The sequence below is a fragment of the Camelus dromedarius genome, chromosome 2 (genome assembly GCF_036321535.1).
Source record: "Camelus dromedarius isolate mCamDro1 chromosome 2, mCamDro1.pat, whole genome shotgun sequence".
NCBI classification, from domain to species: Eukaryota; Metazoa; Chordata; class Mammalia; order Artiodactyla; family Camelidae; genus Camelus; species Camelus dromedarius.
Window position 1 is genome coordinate 106,630,883 of NC_087437.1, and position 27,472 is coordinate 106,658,354.

The window sequence follows — 27,472 nt, forward strand, 5'->3', positions numbered from 1 at the left end:
CGCGGGCCAGAGCGCGCGTCCCCGGGGCAGGGCTGGGCCAGAGGCGGGGATGCGCAGGGTGCCCGCAAGCGGGGACGTAGGGCACGGAGGGGAGAGGGGGCCCCTCAACTGCCCCCAGCTTCTCTGGACGAAAGACTTAGAGGGATCGGGTCCCCACCGTACCCCCACCCCCATTCCAAGGCGCGGTACCCACCTCCAGCGCCCGAGCTGTCCAGGCGGCCAGCAGGACCAGTGCCAAACCGGGCAGCATCGCGACCCTGCGCGGGGCACCGAGTGCACTGCTGTGCGAGTGGGATCCGCCGCGCCCTTGCTCTGCCGGTGTCGCCGCCGCCGCCGCCGCCGTCTCCGATGGCCCCGCGCTCACGCAGCTCCTGGTGCTCTCTCCTACGGCTGCCGAAGAAACTGACGGAGCAGCAGCGAGGCGGCGGGGCTCGGAGCCCGGCGAGTCAGCTGATCCGGCCCACCCCGCTCGGCACCCGAGAGAGACCCCTAGCGGCGCCGCCGGTGAGCTGCGCCCGCTCCGCCGGGGAGGGGCCTGCGTCCCCGGCGCCCACAGGTGCGGCGCCCCGGCTCCCCTCCGCTCCCCGCGCGCCTCGCCCGCCGCCGGCCGCCTGGCCCCGCGAGCGGTGGGACGGAGAGTCTGGGGCCCGGAGAGGGACGGTGCAGTATCAGGGGAAGGTGAGTCGTAGGACGTTTGAGCTCCAGAAAAGTCGGGAGCGCTCCCCGCTCGTTCCCGTGAGCTTGACTCATCCGACCCCGCAGGCCTCGCGGGGGTGCCTTTTTATAAAGCGCTGCTGCGGGGTGCGTTTTTATCCGCATTCCGTTTTTTGTCTCGGTTTGGAGAGGTGGGGGGAGGTGTTTCTGGAAGAGAATGGGAACAAGGCAAGCTTAAAGGAAATAGGATCCCTTTGCTCGTTGGGAGAGCAAAAAAACCTCATTTTTTTTTTTCCGTCAAAAGCAGCCACGAGCAACCTGGAATTTCTATCTTTAGACCGAACCGAAGGAGCAGGGCGCCGGACCCGGAGAAGAAGCGGCGACCTATTTACTTCTCCTTGAAAAAAAGGTTGTTTTCTTTTAAATTTTTGTTTATTTGTTGTCTTTTTTGTTTTTGTTTTGAGAAGGGGATGTCATCAGGGATTTTTTTATCAGACAGGAATGTAATCTGAGATGCGGGTGAAGTAAAAGTTAAGAGGGAAGGGGTCTGGAAAGATGACCGACCCCCATACCTCAGAACTTGTGACCTCCAACTCCGTCCTTGTGCTTCCTTGTGTCTGTCCTAAATTACAGAAGTGAAACTTCTGGGAAGCCACCTTCTCCTAAACACACACCGTCCAATGCCGAGTTAGTGCCCAGTGAGTCTAGAATGGTCTAGAACTGCCCAGATGTATCCCCTGCTGTTGATCTGAAGGAGCAGGTGTCTCTGAGCCACAGTCCACAGTGGGCCTGGTGGGATGGAATGAAGCCACAGACTCTGGCCCTGGGCTCATGGCTCGGCCAAGGAGGATGCAGACTTCCTTCCCGAGATGTCAGCGTTTCTCTGCCAGCTTCTCTAGATGTCTCCTGCCTTTACCCCCTCTAAGCATCCAAGCCTGATCCCTGGGTTGCTTTTTCCCCTGAATGACCTTTGAATGTCCTCAACAAATAATGACAAATACTTTTTACCGCGAATTATTTGTTTAACATGCTTTAAGTCATTTACTTCCTACCAAAACCAATGAGGCCCCTACTGTTACTATTTACGTTGAGAAGTGAGGAAGCTGCCGAGAGGGAACTTCTCGCAAAGCTGACAGCGGTTGGGACTGCAGAGAAATGCCCAAGTGACAGCAAAACCCAGTTGCTTCCAAACATTTAGGCACCACCACAATTCCCTCTGCCCAAGGTTTGTAGGAGCAATTGAATGCAGAGAGGAGTTTGACTCAAAGACGGGAAAGGAGCAGGACCAACTCTTAAATTTTACAGGGTCCAGTGCAAAATGAAAAGATGGGACCTTTTGTTCCAAAATTAAGAATATTTAACCAAGAATAGGGTCCTTCTGAGCACAACAGGACTCTGTGACCACACCGATTGTGTGCCCATGAAGTCAGTCCTGGGAGGGAGGAAGCAATTTTTAAGAGTAAGGGACTTTTACTGAGCACAGAATTCGGAAATACAGAGGTGAGGTTATAATCTATGAAAATAAAAGTTCTTAGATTTGGCACTTTCCCTTCCCCCTGTTGAAACGCACCGCAGTCACCATCCCTGGAGAAGATGTTCCGTGGGGGTGATGAGTTGCTGACTGTGTCAGAGTGATGGACGTTCTTTACATTTTCTCCTGTTTCATCACCACTCAGAGAGCCTGATGGTGTTTAATTTTCAGCCACTATCGCTGTTCTGTGTTTAATGCCATTTCCTGCCCCGAGGTGTCTTCAGGATCCTCTGAGCAGTAAATAGGAGAACATCTCTAGTTGGAACTCAGCACTGGAGAGGGGACTGAGCACCCATTGGCTGGAATCTCCACAACATTCCCAGCCTAGACCTAAATGCCTCGGCTTGGGAGGCATCCCCTAACTCCTCAGACAGTGCATTCTGTCTTCTGGCTGTTCTGGTTACTAGAAAGCTCTTACCCCACTGAAAGCCCACATCCCGTCCCTTTCACCTCGCACCCAGAGGTCCTTGTTGTACATCTGTGGCCAAGCCAAACAAGTCTTTTCCACGTCACAGATCTTCACATATTTGCCAACAGCTTTCACGCTGCTCCTGCCTCCAGAGTCCTCTTTTTGCACAGTAACACAGGCACGTCATTCAACAGGTGCACACGTGGCACAGTGGAACCTGTTTCTGGTTCCTGCCACACCCTGGCTGTTCTCTAAATGCATTCTGATTTGTCTGTGTGTGTGTGTGTGTGTTTTACAGTCCTCCAAGAGTGCTGTGGCCACTGCAGCATGGAGGAGTCTCTTGTCCACCTCACTCTGCAGGTTAGTGTTGCATTGGATTGGATGGGTTCAGGTTGGTCACATTTGCTGCTGAATCTCCCCTCTATTTGATGCAGAGTACTGCTGAGCCACATCTCTTGTCATCTTGTGTTTAAGGTGTTGTCTGTGCCATGCAAATATCACCAAAAGCAGTCTTATTTTTTGTTGAGGTATAGTTGATGTGCAATATTATATAAGTTTTAGAAGTACAATATAGTGATTCATAATTGGTAAAAGTTATATTCCATTTATAATTGTTATAAAATATTGGCTGCATTCCCTGTGTTGTGCAATACATCCATATAGCTTATTTACTTTATACATATTAGTTGGTACCTCTTAATCTCCTTCCCCTACCTTGCCCTTCCTCCCTCCCCTCTCCCCACTGGTAACCGCTTGTTTGTTCTCTATATCTGGGAGTCTGTTTCTTTTTTGTTATATTCATTGGGTTGTTTTATTTTTTTAGATTCCCCATATAAATGATATCATACAGAATTTATCTTTCTCCATCTGACTTATTTCACTTAGCATACTATCCTCCGAGTCTATCCATGTTGTTGAAATGGCAAAATTTCATTCTTTTTATGACTGAGTAGTATTCCATTGAATATATACATCACATCTTCTTTATCCGTTCATCTGTTGATGGACACTTACGTGGCTTCCGTGTGTTTGTAATTGTAAATAATGCTGCTATGAACATTGGGGTGCCTGTATCTTTTTGAATTAGTGTTTTCATTTTTGGGGGTATACACTCAGGTATGATGTTGTTAGCTTATATGGTAGTTTTATTTTTGGTTTTTTGAGAAACCTCCATACTGTTTTCCACAGTGGCTACACCAATTTACATTCCCACCAGCAGTACGCGGGTTCCCTTTTCTCTGCATCCTTCTCAACATTTATTTGTATTCTTTTTGATGGCAGCCATTCTGATAGTCGTGAGGGTGTATCTCCTGGTAGATTTAATTCTCATTTCTCTGATGAGTAACCATGTTGAGCATCTTTTCATATGCCTGTTGGCCATCTGTATATCTTCTTAGGAAAAATGTCTATACAGGTCTTCTGCCCATTTTTTAATCAGATTTTTTTTTTGACGTTGAGTTGTATGAGCTGTTTATATATTTTGAATATTAACCCCTTATCTGTCATATCATTTGCAAATGTTTTCTCCCATTTAGTAGGTTATCTTTTTATCTCGTTAATGGTTTCCTTTGCTGTGCAAAAGCTTCTAAGTTTAATTAGGTCCAATTTGTTTATTTTTGCTTTTATTTCCTTTGCTTTAGAAGACAGATCCAAAAAAAAATATTGCTACAATTTATGTCAAAGAGTATTCCACATATGTTTTTTTCTATGAGTTTTCTGATTTCCACCAAAAGCAGTCTTAGTCTAGGCCAGAAGGTGAGCTCTGTGTTCTTCTGCTAGGGATACGATAACCAAATACCACCGTCTGGGTGGTTTAAACAACAGAAATTTATTTTCTAACGATTTTGGAAGCTAGAAGTCCATGATCAGGGTGTCCATGGGGTTGATTTCTGTGGCCTCTCTCTTTGGCTTGTACATGGCCATTTTCTCCCTGTGTCTTCACATGGTCTTCCCTCTATGTGAGTCTGTGTCCTCATCCTCTCCTCCAAGGGCGCCAGTGGTATTGGATTAAGGCCCACCCTAAAGACCTCATTTTGACCTAATTACCCCCTTTAAAAGCTCCATCCCCAAATACAGTCACATCCTGAGGTTCTGAGAACTAGGCTTCAACATATAAATTTGGGTTGAATGCAATTCAGTCCATAACAGGACCCCTAAAATTATTATTTTCACATTTAAGCTACCCTCCAATCCATCCTTGAGAGTGGATTCCTTCCACCTTTTATTCACATCCTTTTGAAACCAGCGCAAGTCCTAGGTAACCAGCGTGATTTCTTTAGCTGCCTCCTGGTTGAATGTTTGGGTAACTTGGCTACTCCAGACTTCCAATCATGTTGTAAATTGTGGTACCTTCCATAGAGGTGCTGCCTTGCCGAGTAGTAGCTGTGATGACAGACACTGTGACATTTTTGAGAGTTTCACATGCTTCTCAGCTGCGTTCTCTTCTTGAGCCACGTGCCGATTCCTCTTTGTAGACCAGAAGTAGATCTTGAGTTGCTTTCACTCTCATCTCTTTTTACCTTTTCTAAGACAGAGGGCATCGTATATTTCTTCATCTTGACTGCAGCCTTCAGTATCTACGGGAAGTCTAAACTGTAAATAGCATTCAAGTTTTCATAATAAAATTCTTTCTTCCAATGGTGCATGCAGATTTTCACATGATAAGGTTTCCTTCTTTCTTCTTGATGAATAAACATAAGGAAAATTATAAATGAATAGTTAGCACTTAATGTACTTACGTTTAACTGTACACATCTAACGGACCTTCCTGTAAACAAAGGATGTGGCATTTTGTTCTCCCTGTTTCTTAAGTTACCGCTTCATTTATGAGTCTTTACTTCAGTGGTGCATCTGTGAAGTGTTCATTTATCTTCAAACAATACAAGGGCTTTAAAATTATTCCTCTGCAATCACTGCACAAAACTACTTCAGAGACACCCTTCAGTTCAAGTAACAGACAGTGTGCCAATGAGCTTAGTGCAGTCAGTCCGTGGGACAATAATATTGAATGTTAAGCCACAGACCACTTTTGGTAGCTGGTTTACATAACTTGTTTGAAGAACGTTGGTAATTCCAAGGTCACCGCAAAGACTAATTTAAAAGAATATTCTTATATTTTATGGAATGAAAAGGAGGGAGAAAAAAATAGACCATGCATGCCAACCCCAGAGGTAGGAAGTGTGAAAACCAACCCAGCAGCAGGGAGGTTTAAAGAAGGCCATGCACACATTTGCTTCTTCAGAGAACTTTGATGATAAGGCAGCGTCGTGCCATGGTGGTAAAGGACTCAGGCCTTGGGAAACCTTGGCCACTACATACCAGCTTTGGATGTACTTGTGAAACCTACCAGCGCCTTCATTTCTGAAAATGCGTCCCCTCATGTCACAGGTGGTATGACAAACTGAGAAGGTACCTAGCACAGTACTTAGCTTAGTCCTCTCTTCTTGAGAGAACAGAAATTCACAATAGCTGTCACCTGAGTGACCAGGATAGGCCTGACTTTGACCATGTGTTGATTTTGCCAGGAGCTGTCCCTGAGCACAGTGACTCTCAACCCAGCGTTACTTTGGTGGGTCCCCAGGTAATGAGTTGCTAACAAAAGTTCCCGATTTGTGAGTGATTAGCTTTTTTGACACATCAATAAGACCAGACTCAAGGTTACCCTTTTATCAGGCTACTCCTTTGGAGTCCAGTAATGTAGAATTAGGCAACAGGCTAAGAATTAGGAAGAGCCCCCACCACTCCCAAGGACATGTGTCTGGTATGTGAAAGACAGGCATCCTGTCTGCAGATGTCACAGTGCTTGAAAAGGCTGCTTGACAGAGGTGCTGAGAGGATTACACGGGGCTGGCCACCTCCTGTAGATGGGAGGACCGACCACATCACCTGGTGGGGAAGACTCACTCCCAGGGCGGGAAGGTGCAGCTCTCACCGGGACTGCATGGCCTGGGGCCATTGCCAGTGCTCAACACTGATAACAATGAGGCTGAGAGAGGTTGTGCTCCAAGATGGCCAGACCTCTTTGTCTCCACATAGACCATACCGAGGGGCTGTCCTCTGCCTTCTCTTTAAAAAGAGCGAAGTTCTACACTCTCGGATGAGTAACTCAACTTTCAGAATCCTAGTGAAGGCTGTAGCCAGAGATGTGTTACCTAAACCTTAAACGATTGGGGGGAAATTCCAGGCAGACGAGCCCGAAGAATTCATGAGCACGTTTTATAAATAAACAGCATCTTGGGTGACAAAACTAACACACAAATCAGCTACCAAATAAACAAAAACTTCACAGTCATCTGGTATACAACCTTGTCCTTAAATAGCATTCAACTTTGCTATATCCAACTTTGCTCTCTCCCTCAATTAACGTTTTCTGTCCTATGTGTAGTTTATTCTGGTTAAAGTAAATAGAACTCCTAGGAATGAAAGTGTTTAGTATTAGTGGATCAGTCAGAAGTTTTTACACTTCCACTGCGGGCAGAGTGAAAAACTGATACGTTCACTCCCTGAAAGAGCTTGTGTTTACATGAGAAAGCTGTCTGGGGAGGAAAGTATAGTGAATGGTGAATATCGTTACTTGAAATTTGCTGAGAGAGGAGATCTTGAAAGTTCTCATCACAAGATTAACATGTTGTAGCTATGGTGGTGAAAGATGTTAACTAAACTTATTATGGTGATCACTTCACAATATATACATATGTTGAATCATGATGTTGTATACTTAAAACTAATGCAATTTTATATGTCAATTATATCAATTAAAGTTTTTTAAAAGGCATAGTAAAAACTATACATCAGTAAGTACAACTTGGTATAAAGTATTTGTGTGTATATATGTGAATTCATCAGAAGGAAATTAGAATCACAGACCTGGAGCACTAGAAAGAGGTAACTGGGGACACCAGGAAAAGATTTTTTTTTCCCCCCGCAGGGAATTTGACAGTAACCATGAAAAGAAAAGGGGGGCGAAAATGAGAATGTTTAAGGAAGGACCGCGTAAACACAGCAGTGATGTTCATGGTGGGGCTGGTAAGCGGGAGTTAGCTGTGGGGCACGTGTTAGGTTTGAGGAGCTGAGGAAGTTAGGGCGGATGGAGCGGGCAGTAGTAGCTCACCATGGGTTTCCTGACCCATCTGACTCATTCTAACATTTCGAGAGAAAAATCTGTCAGTGCGGGAGCTGTAGGGAAATTTGGAGGATGAAAAAGTTGGGATGAGGAAGAGCGGAGAGAAAGGAATGCCAGAGATTCCAGGTACAAACAGAACATTTGTGAAGACGTCATGGTGGGACCCTTCTGACTAATCCGGCGTAAGGATCGCCGTGTGCCAAGCTGAGGACTTTACACACAGGGTCTCACTGAATACTTGTGAGTTGTGTTGGGGTGCCCCTCCGTGTCACCAACGAGGAGGCTGAAGAGGTTAACTCAGCCAGATAGGGATGGAGGAGGGAGAGTTTGTTCCCACTTCTGTCTCACTTGGACGTCATTGATTATGCTGTTTTTAAATTGAGGGAAATAATAAATGAGATTTTTAGTTTGTTTTTATTTAAGAATCAGAAATACATACAATAAGAAGTACCTTAAATATGGCCAATACAAACTGAAGGGAAGGCAGGTGAGAGATGAAAGTCGGAGACGTGGCTGTGGTCGTTGTCTGTGATAATTGATGATTTACCCCTAAAAGATGACTAGTGGACGATTCCGATGAAGTTTAACGTGATATTACAAAAAGGAAGATCCGTTTTTGTGTTGACTTATAGGAACCAAGTAGGCACTTGGAGATTAACTATTTGTCAAATGAACCCTAGATACCTCTGTAAATACAGTATTAGAATGAAGTGTTATATTTCTATCTCAAGATTATTTTCCAGTGTATGAATGCATTGAAATAATACTTATTTAAAAATGAAGAATAATGTCTTCTAGCACAATTTCCAAACCATGTACCTTGGAACCCTAATAGAGTAGTATGTTACTAAGTATTGCATACACACGTGAAAAGAGTTCTGTGATCAAATAAGTTTGAGAAATAAGTGGTTAAATAAAACAAAACAAATATATGTATGTTTTTAAGAATGCCTCCAGCCCTTTAAGATGCTTCTGTACATTTTGAATTTTAAAGAGAGTGGCTCCTTAATATGGCATCCCTCCCTCTCCCCAGTTTTTGTTTTATTTACCACATCAACGCCTGGCACCAGGGTTGCACCAGAGCAAGCTTGAGGGAACTCTGCTTTGGAAGCATTTTAACAGACTCTTGGCTTTTAAATTTTTTTTTTTAAGGCCCTTGCAGAAGTGAAGGTTTATAGCGTGCATTTTTGCCAAAGCAGATGGGTTCTTTCCACTGAAAGGTGTTTCCACGCATGACCTTGAAGATAAATTAATAAAGGAAGAAAGTAGAAATATTAGACCGACAAACATTTTAAAGTAGGGCATAACAGATACCGTAAAAAGCATTCTGAAAGTTTAAAGTAGGAGTTAAAATGTGTGTTATGTGGAAGATACCGGATTAGAGTCTTTGAATATTTATACTAACAATGTAAAACTATATGACCAGCTTTTTCCCAGTTTGGAGGAGAAATGGGACAGAATCCAGTTCACGTCTGAGACTGCTTCTCTTTAAATTTTCTTGTGTAAAAAGGAGGAAGTATTGCTAACTTTACAAAGATAAGCCTCAGGATAAGACTTGAGTTTACTGCACTGCCTTTAATTTTTTGGGATAGGGACCCTAAAGAAGTGGCCAGGATCTCTAAACAGATGAACGAAGAGTTCCGGGGAGGAGAATTGAAGGAGACAGCTAAGGATTAACTTTAGAAGCTTTTACTGAAATTTTTTGTAAAGTACGCATGGAAAGCAAAGGCATAAGGAGATACAGAAAGCTCTCTTGGGTCAAAAAAAATAAATCCGAAATTTCCATAGTTTTTCTCTGTTAGTCCTCGCTGAAAAATTCATTTACTGCTAATGGCGTCAAGGGGCCCTGTCAGCCCTCATTATTGCACCAAAGGAAAACAAGGGAAAATTAGGGAGCCCAGCCTGAAAAGGATCATTGTCATTTCTGTTTTCCAACTATCAGTGAAAACAGGTTCTGTTGTCTCACCTCATGGGACCAAGAGTCCAAATAACCACCTTGTTCTGGTGAGTTTGCGAAGCCTAGTAAGAGATTCTGAGGAAATAAACAGGGGAACCATGCAGGCCCACTTCTGTTCTCAGAGGAAGAGTAAAATGAAATGGAAATAAACAGGGAAGATGGTGAAAACAAAATTCTGGTTGTCAGAAAATTCTAGAATCCTAGCATCAACCTGGCTTAAATCTTGGAAAGTATCAAAATCAGTACTGATTTTAGGCCCACCTACGAAAACAAGTCATGGATTTGCTTCAAGTCGATCAGACCATTTCAGTCTCAACTGCTTGGAATCTACTGGGAATTTTTGTTAAAAAATCAGATTCAGTCAACATTGTTTGACACTTTTCCACTAAAATTTCTAAACAGCCCCCAAAGCCCTGTGCAGGCCATGCCTCGGAGAGGGTTGACCAAGACGTTAGAAACTGAGCTGGCGTAACTCAAGTCCTTAATGCTGCCTCGTTAGTCCTGATAATTCAGCGCCTAGGAAACATCCATGAGAGATGTCTTTTCAGTCAAGAGGAAGAAGCTCAGGCAAGCACAGTGATGTGCGTTTGCTCACACTCCCCTTTGGAATGACTCTTCGGTGACAGTCATGCCGGGTCTCCTTGAACCACAGCGCAGCACACCCCGCAGCTTAGCTAGTCCCTCCGGAGTGAGAAGTGGTTCTCTGTGTAAGTAGCAGTTTCTTCTGATTTTTCAAGCTTGGAGCCCTCTCACCTTTTCACACTTGAAGAGAAGATACTGGACGGCTGGCCCAGGGGAGCCATTTCTCTCATTTCTGAATCCCTCTGCAGAGGAAGAATTCCATTTAACATGATTCTCCTTCAGTCTGAACTTGCCCGGGTGCCTCCTCCCCCATCCCATAATACCCCGTGACTGCCTAAACTCTTTCATCTCCAGTCCTCTTCCAGTTCCTATGACTTGAAAAAGAACCTAGAATTGCAGTGTTTAGAACTGAAGGGATGTGGTGCCCATCTCTGCCAAGCCTTTAACTTAACGAGGACTCCCTGGTGACCCAGAGAAGGGAAGTGACTTGCCTACAGTCACGTGACTATTTATTGGCCAACCTTGACCCTCGTCTCCCTGATTTCCCATTCTCATTTCAGCTTGTGATGCTTCCCAGACCTGCCAGTCTCACCAGGCCTGACTCACGGAAACAGTGGGGCACTGAGACCGGCCATACTTTGTGATATTTTTCCTCATCTGAAATCAGTTGATTGGAGGAGAGTCTCAGTGGTGGAGTGCATGCTTAGCATGCACCACCTCCTGGGTTCAATCCCCAGTACCACCATTAATAAATAAATAATGTCAGTTTATCCTTCTAGAAACTTGGAGTCAGAACCCAACTCAAAACTCACGTTTGATCCTCTCATGAGCACAGGTGTCTTGCCTGCAGTATTCCTGAGAGAATTATTTGGCTTCTGCTTCTTTATTTTCTGTTATTGGGAGCCATCTTCTGGAAACATAAACATTTCACTGGAACTTTTTTGTTGTTTTGAGCTAAAATTCACCTTCTCTTCAATGCTGTCCTTTAGTCCAGCTCTGCCATATAGAGTAATGACACATGCACAGAGTGACTCTGTTGTCATCCACAGGACAAGCCTTCAGAAGTTTTCAATCAGTTATTCCCAGTGTTCCCTTAGGCCTCTCTTCTCTTTTCTAACCTAAAAATCTGATTTTCTAAGCGGTGGCTTACAGGATATCATTGCCAGATCCCTTATGATGACCTTCAGATGTATTTCTTTCTGCAAATGAATGTATTCTATTTATCTATTCATTCAACAAATAGTTAATGAGTACCTACTAAGTGGAAGAAGATAAAAGAAAAACTAGTAAGTAACAAGAAAATATAGAGTGTGGTACATAGTGATACAGGCTATGGAAAAAAATTAAGCAGAATTAAGGGGAGATGGAGAATATGTGTTTGGTTAGGAGGTCTGAGGCTTGGTAGAGGAATAACCTCACTGAAGGTGATGTTCGTGCAAACATATAAAGGAAATGAGAGAAGGGCTTGCAACTGTCTTGGGGCAAGGGGATTCCAACACAGAGAATAGCTCCCGAAGCAGGAGCGAGCCTGCCTGTTTGAAGAGCAGCAATATGGTGCTTGAGGCGCTAGGGGAGGGAAGGAGGGGGATCGCGATAGGAGGTGAGATCGGGAGGTTGTTAGCGGCTGAGCTGTGTCCTTACCTCCCCCACCCCCAGATTCATATATTGAAGTCTTAATGCCCAGTACCTCAGAATATGACTGTGTTTGGAGATAGGGGCTTTACAGAGGTCATTAAGTTAAAATGAGATCTTCAGAGTGGGTTCTAATCCAGTGTGACTGGTGTCCTTGTAAGAAGAGGTTAAGACACAGACACACACAGACGGGAGGCCATGTGAAGACATGGGAAAGACGACCGTGTACAAGCCCAGGAGAGAGACCTCAGAAGAATCCAACCCTGGGGACACTTTGATCTTGGACTTCTAGCCTCAAGAACTGTGAGAAAATACATCTCTGTTGTTTAAGCCACTCACACTGTGGTACCGTGTTATGGCAGCTCTAGCAGACTAACGCAGAGGTGAAAAGGACCAGACAGTGCAGGACCTTGAAAACCACCGTGAGTCCTTTGAGTGCCGTAGGAGCCAGTGCGGGGCTCCCAGCAGAGTAAGAGCGTGATTTGGTTCATGTTTCAAAGGGATCACTCTGGCTTCAGTATAGAAAGGAGTCCATAAGGAGGCCAGGAAAGAAGGAGGAAAGTCAGGCAGGAGACTATTGCAAAAATTTACATGAGAGTGGGAGGTGGTGAGACGAGAAAAGTTTTGGAATGTATTTTGAAGTTTGAGCCCAAATGACTTTCTCATGGATTGGATTTGTGATGTGAAAGAGAAAGGACTCAAGGATGACCCAAAGCTTTTGGCCATAGCAACTGGAAGAATGGAGTTAACATGCACGGAGGTAGGAAACCCTGTAGCAGTGGCGAGTTCTAGAGGGGAGGACAGGTGTTAATGGGGAAAACAGATTTACAGTCATAGAAAAGAAACTTATGGTTACTGGGCGGAAAGAAAGGGGAGAGGGGTAAATTGGGAGTTCAGAATTTACAGATGTTACTCTATATATAATAGATAAACAACAGGGTCCTACTGTATAGCACAGGGAACTCTATTCAATATCTTGTAATAACCTATAATGAAAAAGAATATGAAAAGGAATATCTATATGTATATGACAGAATCACTATGCTGTACACTGGAAACTAGCACACCACTGTGAATCAGTGTACTTCAAACTAAAAAGAAACTTAAGGTGCCTACTCACCTTTGAGCTTGAAATACTGACTAGCTTGTTGAACGTGCGAATTTAGAATTAAAAGTTGTGGTCAGGGTAAAGATACAGATGGTACTGAATGAGCTCATTTAGGATGTGATCCGGCAAAAAGAGAAGACTTCGGATTGAGCCCTGGTGTGCTTGGAAATTTCAAGGTTGGTAAGATGAGCAGGAATTAGGAAAGCAAGCAGAGAAGGAAGAGGAGGGGAAGTCAGAGGAGGCTGGGAGAGTGGTTTCCAAAAAGCCAAGTGAAGGAAGTGTCAGGAAAGTGTTTCATGAGGAGAGAGGGATTACTGGGGTACCAGCTGCAGGTACACCCAATGTGATAAGGACCTTACGGATCTGGTGATTGCTGGAGGAGGTCATTGAGAGGACGCGACTGCAGGTTGACCCGTAAGCTGGACCCGGGGAAATAGGGCTCCTTACCCGCTCCGTGTCTTTGGAGTGTACGTTCCACCCACTGTTCCCACAGCAGGAGCTGTTCCAAGGGCACAGCCTTGAGAGAGCAAGGTGCTGTTGAGACCATTTCGTCCGTGTATGTGACTGAACCCCGTCAAGCCCTATATATAACCTTTGAAGATTCTGGTGGGCAGGTGCAGAAACCTACTCATTTCTTGACCGAAGACAAGCCTCATGTAAGATCTCTTGCTTGTTAAATCTGCCCCCTGCCAATCCGGAGTGTTCTGTCTCTTTCTTTGGCCTCTCCCTGCCCTCCATGTGTGGGGGCTAGTTTCAGATTTCACTCAGGAAGCTCCCTAGGGTGCAGCCCAGTGGTGATGGAGAGGTCACTGGTGATGCTGACTTGAGCTGGTTTAGGGGATGGGGGAGACAGTATGACTGGCAGGAGTTTAAGAGACAGACGGAGAGAGGAATTTGAATCAGTAATTATAAAAATATTCTTCTGAGGCTTTTGGTTGTAAAAGGGGCAAAGAAACTGATAACTAAAGGGGAATACCAAGAAAGGGTTTTGTTTTTAATGGAAGATACTACAATGTATGATTTTGCTGAGGGGAATGATCCAGTAACAACGGAAAATTGACAGAACAACAGAGAGGGGCTGATCGCTGAAGCAGCATCCTGGAGTAGGTAAGAGGGAACGGCACACGGAATAAAGTGGAGGATCTGGTCTCAGGTGGGGTACCATCATCTAGGCCTGTTTTGCCCCGTACAGTAGCCATTAGCTACATGGCTATTTCCATTTAAATTAATTTAAAATTAAATAAAATTATACATGTAGTTCCTTAGTTGTGCTACCCTGAGAGCAAGTGCATGATAGCCACAGGTGGCTAGTGGCTGCGGTAGTTTACAGCCCCAACATAGAGCATTTTGATCAGAAAGTTCTGTTGGACAGCCTGAGCTGCAGTAATGAGGGAAGGTGGACGTATATATAGCTACATATGCAGGCAGGTGGGTGGGTGGGGTGGAGGGAGCTTTGTGCAAGGTCTGCATTAATGTCTTCTATTTTCTTGCTTAAACAGGAAGCAAAGTCAGAGAGAGGATGGAGGAGAAAGATGTTTCTCTAGCAGATAAAGATAGTGATGGACAAGGGGAAAATGGTAGGATTGCTGGGCAGCTTTAAGTCCACTCTAGATAGTCCTTGAGGAGACCAGCCAGCACACTGTGTTTTTCCCCGGCCATGTTTGCTAACACGGGTGCAGCGTTGGAGTAGGTGGAAGGCTGGATCTGGCTTAATGAGTGGTTATCAATCCCAGCTGCACGTTAGAATCACCTGAGTGAGCTATTAAAAAGTTCAGATGCCTTATCCCCACAGCAGATGATCTGACTGAACATTCTGAAAATAAGAACTGGGCACTTATCTATTTAAAGCTCCCAAGGTGATTCTTGTGCACGGATGTGTTTGAGAACCACTGATTTAGAGCAAGAAGGTGAAGGAAATATGTGAAGAAGAGTTGAGGAATAGGGAATTTGGGGCCATGGGTTCCACAATGAAAGGGGTCAGGATTTGTGGAGGACAGGAGTTGGGATCAGGTTGAGGGTATTCAAGGCTGATGGGAGATGAGGGATGAGCTTATGGGGTGACTAAAATAAACCAGGTAAAAATCAAACAATAGGATTTGCCACTCTGGTCTGAATCAGTGCAGTCAGCAGAAATACCATGCAAACCACATAGATAATTTAAAACTTTTTTTTGTAGCCACATTTAGAAAAGAGAACTTAACTTCAGTAATACATGTTTGTTACTCACTATATGTACAATATTATTGTAACATGAATCATTATAAAATGTACGAGTGAGATACATGGCATCCTTTTTAAAATACTTTGTCTTCAGATTTTGGTGTATATTTCATACTTCCAGTACATCTCAAGTCAGAGCAGACACATGTCAAGTACTCAGTAGCCACTTGTGGCTAGTGGCTACCCAGCAGAACTTGTGGGTCTGGGTGGGGTGATGAGGCTGTAAATTTTGGGTGATTTCTATGGGACATCCTTTTCATAATACAAACATACTGTAATAAATACCATATTAAATATCTATTTGTACATATATATAGGTATATATAGCCCTTTTTTAACTCGACATTCCCCTCTCACTATCACAAAATCCTCAAAAGAGTTTTCTATATTCGCCTACTTATATTCCTCTCCTCCTAATCTCTCTTGAATTCACTTCCATCAACTCTGTCTTCACCATGCCCTGAAAGTCTTTGTCGGAGTCATCACTGTGATATCTGTATGGCTAAATCCCATCCTGGGTGGCGTTCCCAGGAACACTAAGAGCTCTGGAGGCCTTTTGACGGAGATTTGGAGGTCAGGGCATGGACTGTCCTCCTAGGGTGCGCAGGATCAATCACAGACTACAGTTTATGTGCGCCAAGTTTGCATCAACTCTTTTAGTAAAGTTCTTTTGGTTCATAGAATGGTTTAAAAGATTCCAAGTTTTTTTGTGCGCCAAGTTTGCATCAACTCTTTTAGTAAAGTTCTTTTGGTTCATAGAATGGTTTAAAAGATTCCAAGTTTTTTTTCCCCCCAAATTAACCTTTCATTTCAAGCCATGTCTTTCTCATTCTATATACTTTAATGATTATTTTTAGAAAACCCAAATTCAAAACCTTAGCATTATTTATTTAATAATTGATTACTTTATTTTAAGATTGTAATTTTGTGATTATATTATTGTCATTTGTATATCTAAGAATAGAATATAGGTAATTTAAAAATTATTTTGGTAAAATTGTTTTATTGTCTCTTCTATTGAGATAATTTTTTGGATGGATTTTATTTATTACCTTACATCTACAATTTAATTTGAGTTAAAATGCAGTCATCCCTCAGTATCCACAGGGGACTGGTTCCAGGAACATCCCTCCCCTCCAGGATACCAAAATCCTCAGATACTCAAGTCAGTTATTTCAAATAGCATAGTATTTGCATGTAACCTACAAGATTACTTTGAGTATCTGATACAATGTAAGTGCTATGTAAATAGTTGTAAATGCAATGTAAATACTTCGCAAATTCAAGTTTTGCATTTTGGAACTTTCTGGAACATTATTTTCCCCAAATATTTTCAGTCCTCCCTTAGTTTAATCCATGGACGTGGAACCCACGGATTCGGAGGGCACGACTGTACAAGCAACAAATAAAAATAACCTATTTCTGCTACTGTGTGATAAGACTTTCCACTGTGAACGTGAAGCTGGTGAAACTCTATGTCATTGCATTCTCCAGCTTTTCATACAGCTGGTACTTTGCAACGCTTACTGTCTGTGAAGCCCCAACACATGTAAGACTCCCCTGCAAACGGCAGAAAATCAGACTATCAATAATCATCTTATTGACCTCTCACTCCCCACACTGGAGCCTCGATGTTACAGAATTTTTTTTAACAGATTTATAAAAATAATAAAGGCAATGGAAACCCCTGAGCCTGCTCCAAGTTGGAATAGCATTCCAAAGAATTCCACACCGTAATAGGTTACATGATTGTAAAGCATTAGTGTTATTAGCTTGCCCAAACGCTCATACCTGACCTTAAACTTCTGGTGCACTATGCATTTTATTTGGATGAAAAGTAAATGTGGAAGAGGTTCTCTGTGTTCCATCTATAAGCCACATGCTGAGACACTGATCTCTTACTGGCTGTTAGGTGATGCAGATGATTGTTTCTTAATACAGAGATAATTTAAAAATCTCACTTCATATACAGTATTCCTTGGGGTCACCTCAAAATTTGATATGCTTGCCTTGGGCAGCTTTATGTAAGTTTGTGAAGACAGAGCTACTAAGGACCCATCAGTTAGAAGGTTTTTATTAAGGATGTCCAGCCAGGCATGACTATATCTAATTATGTTCTTATCTAACCCAATATAGCTTGTCCATAAAAGTGTCACGAGACTCTTAGTCATATGTTCTGTTAAAGTCCAAAACTGCCAGGCCAGCCACGCTAATCTAATAGAGGTTAGTCTGGCATGCATTTCCCAGTGAATCTGTGCCAACTTCAGCTTCCAGAGATTCCTGCTTCTTTTCCTGTGGGTTCTCATGCCAATTTTTTAATAACCTGGACTATACCCTTACCCTCATTTATGTGGAGGTGATCTTTTCTTATTTTCTGGTGTTGATGTTCCTGACTTTGGAGGAGAAAGTGAAGATAGAGATGGTAGTAAAGCTGGCTTTGACTTATTGGACTTGAACTTAGTATTCTAGGGTATTATAAGCAAGAAGGAGCCTGCATTTCATGGAGGATCAAATGACAAGAAACTGGACAGTCTACTTCCAAAACTACCAAAGAGGGACGGATGGAGGACAGCGTCTAGATAGAAGGGCACCAAGAAAAATGGAAAAGAAGCGAGAAAGAGTGTCCTCAGACATCCTCACGTGACAAAAACAAGGATGAAGATTAGGGAATAAACCACAAGTGATGCCATTGATATCTGGGTACCAATGCTCATAGTGTAGGACATAAGAAGTCTGCTACCTTAACACAGGGAAGTAAATATGGCTTTAGAGGTGTTGGTGTTGGTGGCATAGGACTGACAAATAGAATTAGGAACAAAAGCATGGGTTGTTTTCAAAAGGAACTGACCTGGGAGGATGCTGGCGCTTGCTCGGCTAGAACAAGATTTAAAAGCTCCGCCTTCAAGCAGACAGCTTGAGTGGTCCTAGACCCAGGAGAGCTGTGTCGTCGCGCAGGTCATTAGGGCAGGATTTTAAACAGTCTCGCATCCCTGTTCCCACACTGGAACGCCAGATCAGGTTGTTTGTCTTTATCAGACAGGCCATACTTTCCTTCCTTATTCTCTTATTCTGGTTTTATGCGTTTCTGTCCACCACGCTAGACCCTGAGGACACAAATTGGTGAACAGAGTACAGATCTTGTAAATCACACACATACCTTAAACCTGGGCCTGTCAATTCCCACATAGTGACAACGTGGCAATTAGCTAAGCTCAGTCCCATATCATCCTCTATAAAATGAAGTAATACAGCCTACTTCCTGGAGTTACGATGGGGCTTAGAGATGACATATGCGAAGCACTTGGCGCGTAATGGGCATGCAATAAATGCTAGTTTGGTATTGAAACTGTCCGTGTGGCTTGGACAAGGACTTTTTAATATGGTTCAGCTGGTTAGTATATACAACCGCAAAAAAGAAGATTTCACAATGTAAAAGCTGGCTAACACAGGCTGAGTAATAATGAGCTCTGACTGGGGCCTTGGAAGTTGGCTGGGTAGAAATGAGGTCCTCAGTCTGGGACATCTTCAGCAAATGCCTGAAATGAAATGAATCTCTTTAGCATACTGAGAGAATTCTCATGGACCGCCTTTAGTCTGAGATGTTTCTCTCTCTCTCTCTCTCTTAATTGAGGTATAATTCACATACCATACAATTCACCTCGAAATGTAACTCAGTGATTATTAGTATATTCACAGATACGTGCAGCCATCACCACAGTCCATTTTAGAACACTGCATCACCTCTAAAAGAAACCCCATATCCTTTACCTGTCACACCTCCCATCCTGCCTCCCCTCCCCACAGCACTAAGCAGCTGCAGATCTACTTTCTACCTCTATAGATTTCCCTGTTCTGGACATTTCATATGAATGGAATCATATGACGTGTGATCTTTTGTAACTGGTTTCTTTCACTTAGCGTAATGTTTTCAAGGTTTATCTATGTGGTAGCATCTATCAGTCCTTTATGGCCAAATCATTCTCCATTGTATGTATCTATATATCTATATCTATATCTATATCTGTATCTGTATCTATATACACACACCACATTTTGTTTATCCACGTGTCAGTTGGTGGACGTTTGGGTTGTCTCCTGCCTTTTGGCCATTATGAATTCTGCTGCTGTTAACATTAACGTACAACTTTTTGTGTGAGGACTTAGGTTTTTATTTCTCTCACGTATATACCCAGGGCTGGAATGGCTGGATTCCAGCCTTCTCTGGTACTCCTATCACTGGGAAGGTTAAGAGTTAGTGATTCTATCCTCATCTCCCTAAAACATTTCCTTGTGATAATCCTACATATTCTGCATTTTATTCACTTAATTAATAATCACTGAGCAATTACTGCAAATCAGGCAATGTTTTAGGCACTGGGCAACTTTTTGATGGGCTCTTTAAGTTCTAGATTCTTCAAGATCTAGATGGAACCTGGCAGTAGGGTAACGGCATTTATCGGCAGACGTAGTTGTAGACTGCCTTGTGCAGGAAAACAAAAATAGCAGCCGACCTGCATCTTCCTTGGTTATCTAAATAAACTATCATCGTTTCTTAGCTCTTCTTATAACCTCTTATACCTCCGCTTATCTGTACATCCATATCTGTATTCATTAATCTGCTCCTCCATTCACTCAGTACAAATTTATTAAGCACCTACACACTGTCAATCACTATACCAGACTTAGTGGATTTAAAGATAAGACAGGCACCTCTTGTTGGAGAGAAGGTACGTAAATAAGTTGTTATAATAATACAATATGGTATTGATGAGATGTTCCTAACCCATCTTGGGGTCCCTGAAGAAGGCTGTAAAACTGTACAGCGTGGATATAGAGACAGGCTAGGCTGAGGTGGGGAACTTTCCAGGAAGAGGGAACAGTGCAAGCTACAGAAATAAGAAATTATCATTGTGGTGTAGTAGTTCTGGGTCATAAAGTGCCTCTGAGATAAAGAATCTTCAAAGGGGAAATATAATTACTTAATATGTAGCCTGCCAGTGAGAAGTAATGAGAGAAAAATGATTGTGCAGTAATTTATAATAGCTCACTAAATAGCTGTGTGACATCAGATAAGCTGTTAACCTCTCTGTGCCTCATTTGTCATCAAATGTTGAGTGGGAAATAGATTTTGTGAGTATCTCCTTTCTAAAGTGACACATAAATTGCTAAAAAAAAAAAAAGTCCTAAAGAACTTTCTGATATTGTCCCCAATATAGCCAAGACTTGGACAGATAAAACTATATGAGATGAGGGAGATATGTCATAGGTGAGATTTCAGATTAAACCAATTGAAGTGAAAAACTCTGAAAAAAGGAAACATGAGTTTCAAATCTGGCTTGGTGCTCCAGGAGCGCTGACTGCCTAGAGAAGAAACTTCCCAACCCCAAATGCGAGTCTGCGCTTATCCTTTCCAGACTCCGCCCTCCATGACTCATGAGAAGGGCACTCCTTATATCTGACCTCACATCCTCTCCTAATGGTTGTTCTGGAACCCTTGGCGCATCTCTGCAGATGTGGATTGCAAGCCTTTGTAGCCATCCCATAGTCTTCACAGTACTCATTTCTTCCCAGGTAAGGTGGTTGCTGTGTTCTCCTGTAAAATTTGGGTATTTCTAGGTCCTCAAAATCATATATATACCAGGCTCCATCAGGGCCTGCCTCACATTTTACTCTTAGATGTATAGTAGTAGCAGTCACTGGTTCCCCCTTCCTCTTTGAAAGCTACATGTCTTTATCTTTGACCTTCATTTACTGCCTCTCGCTTAAGGCAGCCAGACAACAAGCAAATAGAAGAGAAAGAGCCTGACATTCCAAGTGCCGCAGCAGCCCTCTCAGCTGGGCACAAGCCAGCATCCGGAGCCTGTGCTGTCAGCCATTCCTCTGTCCTGATAAAGCAACAAGGAAGACTGGGCAGTAGTCCTGATGCCTGTACAGAACTATCCCTCATCACGGGCTCAGTCATCAGTGTACGCAAACACAAGAGGGAAGGAGAAGGGGCTGCTTCTGACTCTTCCACTCACTGGGTCCACCTGAGAGCTAGTCTTGCTTCTTTAATAGTCAGTCCAGTGAATGAAGAACAAGCAGTCTATGGCATGGGAAAAAAATGAACAAGGAAAAGGGGGTGATGAATCCTGCAAGACGCTAAATGTAAGGGGCAGAGAAGGAAAGGATGGAGACACACTGTGATATCAGAGAACAGGCTTCAGTGAAGGGACTAGGGCCTATGTTCCCAAGTTGCTGTGGGATCGTACAGTCATGCCCTCTCCCGTTCAGTGCTCCTTGGGAAGGGCCCTGGCTAAAGCCGGCCCACTGCCCTTAATGAGGGGAGATCCTACCCTCGTGAAAGGAAAACCTCTGCCTGTGCTCGTAAATCTGCTCTGACTTACGTGGTACAGAAGCTTCCTAAATTACTGCCATTGGTGAATACACATTTGAAAGTCATTTGAATTTTTTTTTCTTTTATGAAATAAAACTTGGCATAAGCGACTTACACAGTGTCTATTGCTCATGGGATGCAATGTCCAGAACTGAATTCCTAGGGTAGGCTGCACTTGGATTTTAAGATTTTATTACGAGTACCACTTTAGCTTTTTTTTTTTTTTTTTTGGTCAAATTAAATATCAGAAAAAAATATCCTCTGGGAGGCTAGCATCCTGCCTGTCCCCTTCACCCTCCCCACCCCCAGCTACTTGGTGTGTGTTAGCTTTGAAAGGCCACAGCTGCCCCAGTTGCTAGAGAACTGACTTCCACAGATGGAGGCCATCTAACTGGAAGTTGCCTGGGGGAAACACCCCTCACCCCCAAGCAGGGGCAGCACACACCCGCTTGGCTGATAAAGAAATAGGAAAGTCTTGCTCCTTTGCCTTAAGTTGGGACAACATTTGTGGTGTCACTCTTGTTCCAAAACTCTCTGTGGGATCAGGCTGAGACCAGGCTTAGCGGAAATCACATCTTTGCTTTGCTTCGCCCCGTGCGCTGTCCTATTTCCTTCACTGACTTGCAGGTTTCTCCTGAAACACTCACTCCCTCAAAGAATCAGTGACATAAGGCTCCCTATCTCAGGCTCAGCCTCCTGTGAACTTAAACTAAGACTATATGTGAAAATGCTCATTAGTCCCAAAGGAGGGTAACTATTGAAAAATGTTAAAATAAAGGGATCTACACCATTTTCAGAAAAATCACATTTACAAAGCAATAAAGGATATCCATTTAAATATACAAGATATGCATTGATGTTTGGAAATTTTGACATATACTGACAGAGTAATGTGAAAATTGTGCACAGTTGTTGACATTCAAGTAATAGAAGCAGGGAAAGTCAAAGGTTAGCCATAGATGACTCCTGTCAAGAACCATGTGTATGTCCGTGAACCTGTATTTAATGGCCATGACCTTGTCAGCTACCTCCTGTTTGACATTTGCAGAAAGATGTGTGATCATGAGAGGGATGAACTCATTAGCATTAAGAATCATGTAAAAACAGAATCTTTAACACATTTCTTTAAGCGTTGACTAAAAACAGTTGGTTTGGCATGGACAAAGATTACAAATGTTTCAAATTGGGTTCCCAAAGGGCAAGGAAATTGAAACAATCATATTTTGCCCCAATTGATCAGGGGATGGAATGCCCATCTCCCCTGTTGTATTGTGTTTATGCGGCCAGTATGGCCAGAGGGGTTTACGTCAGTCCAGAAAAGCACAATACTGGGGAATGAGCAAGAAGGGAAATGCCAAATGCTGAGTCAGACACTGGACAAGAAGTTCTGTTCTGATTTTTCAAAAGACAAAGACCATAGATTTGAGATTGAGAGGCTCATTCATTTATTGATTCAGCCAATATTTAGAGAGCACCTCTTCTGTGCTGGGGTTCTGTGCTTGTTGCTATGGTTACAGACAGGAAAAGGCAGAAATGAGCTCCCAAGCCAAGTTTGCTATATTGTAATCATCCCTGGACTGACTTCCATGCTTTTTGTAAATGATTTCTGGAGTTCATAGGCTCTCTCTACATTTGTGTGGTTTCCTAGGGTTTTCAAATATTTAACAGTGTCTAAGCTTTTCCCAATTGTCCTAAACTCTTCAGTTAATTCATATTCCAAAATTGATACAGGAGCAAATGGATATCCCCTCTCCCCAAACTCCAGCCCCGCAATTATGACATTTTAATGGGTGAATAGTCTTCATTAAATATTCTCTATCCTGACTGTTTTCTCTGAAAAATTGAAAATGCTACTTACGTTTCTGGGAGTCTTAATTTGGATGTTGGCCTCCAAGCGTAAAATTCCCCAAGATTTTTGGACCCAAGAACTACTATGTGTGAGAGATTGATCTATTTTGTGTTACGCATTAGAGTTTATTGTCTCATTTATTTATTCTGTTCTGTCCCTGACCCATCTGTATTTCAATAATCATAGCAACTAGTATTTGTAGATATCTTTTCATCACATCTGATTTGTAACTACTCTGAAGATTTTATTGTGATAAATTAAATATCTTAACAGTGTATGTAGTTTTGCTGAGTACAACAGTTAGGATTCTGAATACGTAACTAGAATGTAAACTTCTGAAGAGCAGGAGTTTGTTTTATTGTGCTAAATAGCTTGCTACATTTTGATGAATACTTTGACTAATTCAGGAGATGAACTGATGGGGATAAATTTCCTAAGTACTTTAAAGAAAATTATTTATGATGGTTCTTTCATCTGTTAATGGAAGAGTGTTATTTTTCTCTTAACGATTGTAAGATTTTTTCTTTTTTTGGTATCTAACTTTTTAAATAGAAATATGTAAATGAAATCTGGACTTTTGGGAACCAAGTACTTTGAATCTTCATAAATGTCTTCCTTTTCATAAAACCACACTGTCTGAGAAGAACTCTCGCACGATTGTGTCTTAATTCACTGTGTAAACAGATTCTTTATGTAAGTTATCTTTATTGATGGAATCTGACTAGTGTGTTTGTGCTTGTGTCCACGGAATGCTTATAGAGACTCGGGATTTATGGGTTTGGGGACTTTTAAAAATCCATTTGAAGCAAGTGGATTTTCTATAGAAGAGTAGATACCTAGTTAAAAAGAAAAGCAATACTTTATCTGATGTTACAAAGAGCTCTTCATTTTTGACACTCAATCTCTGACAAAGTTAACTTATGAGGAATAAATTACATTACTTAGCAACCTTCTATTCATTTCACCACATTGTTAAAGCTTATATTCTGCAAATAATTCACAGAATGAAACAACGGGCATCAATTATATACATTAAGAAACATTAAAAATTCAAATGGTTATTACCTATTCAACTCAATGCCTAGATTGTTAGTTTATAAGAAAATGAATTTCTAAGTAAATTGTTAATTGAGAAGAGAAGCCTTAATAAATTTTAATTTTCTTTAGGAGTATCTTGAAATACTAAAGGTATGTCTTATAGAAATTCTATATTTTATAGATTCCATTTACTGTTTCTACAATAGATACATTTCTATTATGTTTATTGATTGATTGGTATCCTATAAATAGCTTAAATTTTTAACACAATTCATATATCTGGAATTTGTCCTCAGGTGTGCATATCAGAAAACAAACACAGGGATGGCTGAAACTGAGCAGGCTTTCATTACTCCCAATGAAAAATATATTTTCTTAGCAGGTGCAAAATTGCAATCATAAATTGAAACAACACCAAAATAACAAGTCTGCTGATAGTGGATAATTTCTGCACTATTTTATACAAAATTTTTTTGTATAAGTTTTTACAAATTTAAGACAAGATACTGACATTTGCTAACATGTTTGAGGCCCTATGAGAAGCAAACATTCCCCCTCAAAAAAACCACAATGAAAAAACTGTACTAGGTACTGTGAGAAAATGAAACAAATTAAAGCTGGTCACTTGCAATTTAATTAAGATAATGCCTTGAATGAAAATGAAGAAGACATAAGGCAAGTTTAAAGGAACATTAGAAATTGTCTTGCTTGGGACTCTAATTTTATAGGAGTGGAAACTGAGGCAGACTGAGGTTAAGTGTTTTATCCAAAGTCATGGTCAGATTGTGGCAGAGTCGGCTCCCATTTCTTTTCCAGTCCATTTTTCACTGCATGCCACTGTCTCCTGTGATAGGCGGACACATGCAAGATAATTGTAATTGCTTAAGAAAAATCAATTGGAAAAATGGTGAACTGTAATCACATATGGGCTGAAATAACAGTATTTGGGAGAGGAAACAGCATTCTGGAACATCCACCTCAGACTTGGCAAGCTGGAATGACAATCTGCGACTTGATTTTTACTGGTTATCAATCACTGGTATAACGAGGTAAATGCTGCCAGAGAAATTTAATTATTGTATCAATTATTGAATCAATTTTTTAAAAATTATGCATATGTTTAAATCTTACACAAAGCAAAGAGGTTGTGTTTTCTTCCATCATAAAATTCTCTCCTTCTTCCTTTTGATTTGATGTCAGACAGTCAAATCTGTATGGAAACAAGCCAGAGAGGGCAAGCCAAGTCTAAGAGAGCTCATTTTACAATACTGTGGTGCTAAATAGAACTATATTCTGATGAATGAGTTCCTCCACTTCTCCTTAGGTGTGGGTCGAGGGACAGATACTAGCTAAGTCACATTTAATATTTTTAATTTCTCCCCGTTTTCTGTATTATTTATATCATATAATAAGTTAATCCATTTTTATTTGTTTTAATCAAAGCTTGGGATAGGGTTTAGAATAAGAACATCACTGAAGGTGTGGGGTCTCGTGTAGATTATACACATTTGTTTTATTTTATGGGAATTAAAATTCATGTATTTCTTACCCTCATAAATTTATACCAACTATAACAACTTGATAAGCTTAAAATTTTTTGAAACAATCATAAAATTATAGGAAGTTGAAAAAATAATACAAAGAATTTTTGACTCCTGCCAATCCATTTGAAAGCAAGTTGCCAACATGATGCCCCCTGACCCAAGAATACTTTAACAGACTTACAGTCTAAGACTCTCTACCCCTGAACCACAGTACAGCCATCAAAATCAGGCTTTATAATCAGAGCTTAACTTTGGTGTCTTACTATCATGTAATCCTCAGTCCCATTTAAGTTTCACCAGTTGTTCCAGTTACGTCCTTTATAGCACAAAGATCCAGTTGAGAATGATGTGCTGCATTTAGCTGGCATGTCTCTTTAACTCTGTAGATTTGGCAAAGTCCTCAATCTTGAATTTCATGAACTTGACACTTTTGAAGCTTATGGGCGAGTTATTTCATGGAATGTTCTTCAATTCCAATTTTTCTAATTTTACCTTTCATTTAAATTCATGCATCTTTGGAAGGAATATCACAAAAGTGATGCTGCTTTCTTCTCACTGCATCCTGTGGTACAGGATTGTGACTTGTCCGATCACTGGTGATGTTCACTTTGATAACTAGGTTAAGGTGGTTATCTGCTAGGTTTCATCACAGCGAAGTTACTCTTTCTTCCTCTGTGAGTAGTAACTGTCCCATGGTGAGGTAATTTAAAACAATGCAAACATCTCGGGCCTCTTCAGACTTTCCCGTTATTTCTTTATTTGTTTATGTCTTTATGAACTCATGGTCAACTATTTCATTTTGTGGACTAAAATCCACTACTATCATTTTTTAATTTTGATGCTAAAATTATTGTTGTGGGAGCCACTTTGATTGTTCTTATATTCTTTTGATGTGTCTCCATTATTCCTTGGGCATTTCTTTACTTTCTGGCACTGCAACACATTCTAGGTTCATCTTACACTTTCTCTGTCCCATTCTAGAGTTGGTCATTTTTCTAAGGAGACCTGTTTCCTTTGTAGTGAGAGTAGTATTTAGAAGCCAAGATTTGGATACTGAGTGTGTTCATGGTTATTGGGGTGCCACTGCTTTCAGAGTGTCTCAGAGGGGAAAACTAAAATATATATAATATGCACACATACACACATATGTTTATTTCTTACTTTATCTATCTATCTATCAATATATATATCAACATCCATGAGTTCATACCAACACTTTCAATTTCAATCCAACACCATTGAATTCTTTCTATTTTTTTCCATTTCAGTATTTGTATCTTCCTTCTCCAACAGTGAATGGCTCCATTTATACTGAATGTACATGTACTTATTTGATTGCTCCCCTGTATGTAACCAAGCTCCCATTTCCCCTGCTATTCCCTGCTCGCATGGAAGCTCTCATCACTCTGCTTGGCCTCTGACATCCTGTGCCAGGTCACGCATCTATGAG

At 41.8% G+C, this 27,472-nt stretch overlaps 1 protein-coding gene and 1 long non-coding RNA gene across 9 annotated transcripts in view; one reads left to right on the forward strand and one right to left on the reverse strand.

Moving 5' to 3' along the window:
* The window catches only part of APP (amyloid beta precursor protein), a 259,277-nt gene extending 258,848 nt beyond the window's left edge, over window positions 1–429 (reverse strand). For 3 of the 6 annotated variants that reach the window (XM_031458305.2, XM_031458262.2, XM_010977390.3), the window contains exon 1: window positions 194–399. In XM_031458305.2, coding sequence (XP_031314165.1) covers window positions 194–250 — 57 coding nt within the window. In that variant the 5' untranslated portion in view covers window positions 251–399. Of the gene's footprint in view, window positions 1–193 lie in introns of all 6 variants that reach the window. The other 3 variants (XM_031458271.2, XM_031458279.2, XM_031458292.2) reach the window with 3 other exon arrangements.
* Window positions 430–569: 140 nt separating this feature from the next.
* The window catches only part of LOC105086806 (uncharacterized), a 99,150-nt gene continuing 72,247 nt past the window's right edge, over window positions 570–27,472 (forward strand). For 2 of the 3 annotated variants that reach the window (XR_010384876.1, XR_836956.3), the window contains exons 1-3: window positions 570–678; window positions 959–1,063; window positions 2,893–2,954. This is a non-coding gene — a long non-coding RNA (uncharacterized LOC105086806). The remainder of the gene's footprint in view (window positions 679–958; window positions 1,064–2,892; window positions 2,955–27,472) is intronic. The other variant, XR_010384875.1, reaches the window with a different exon arrangement.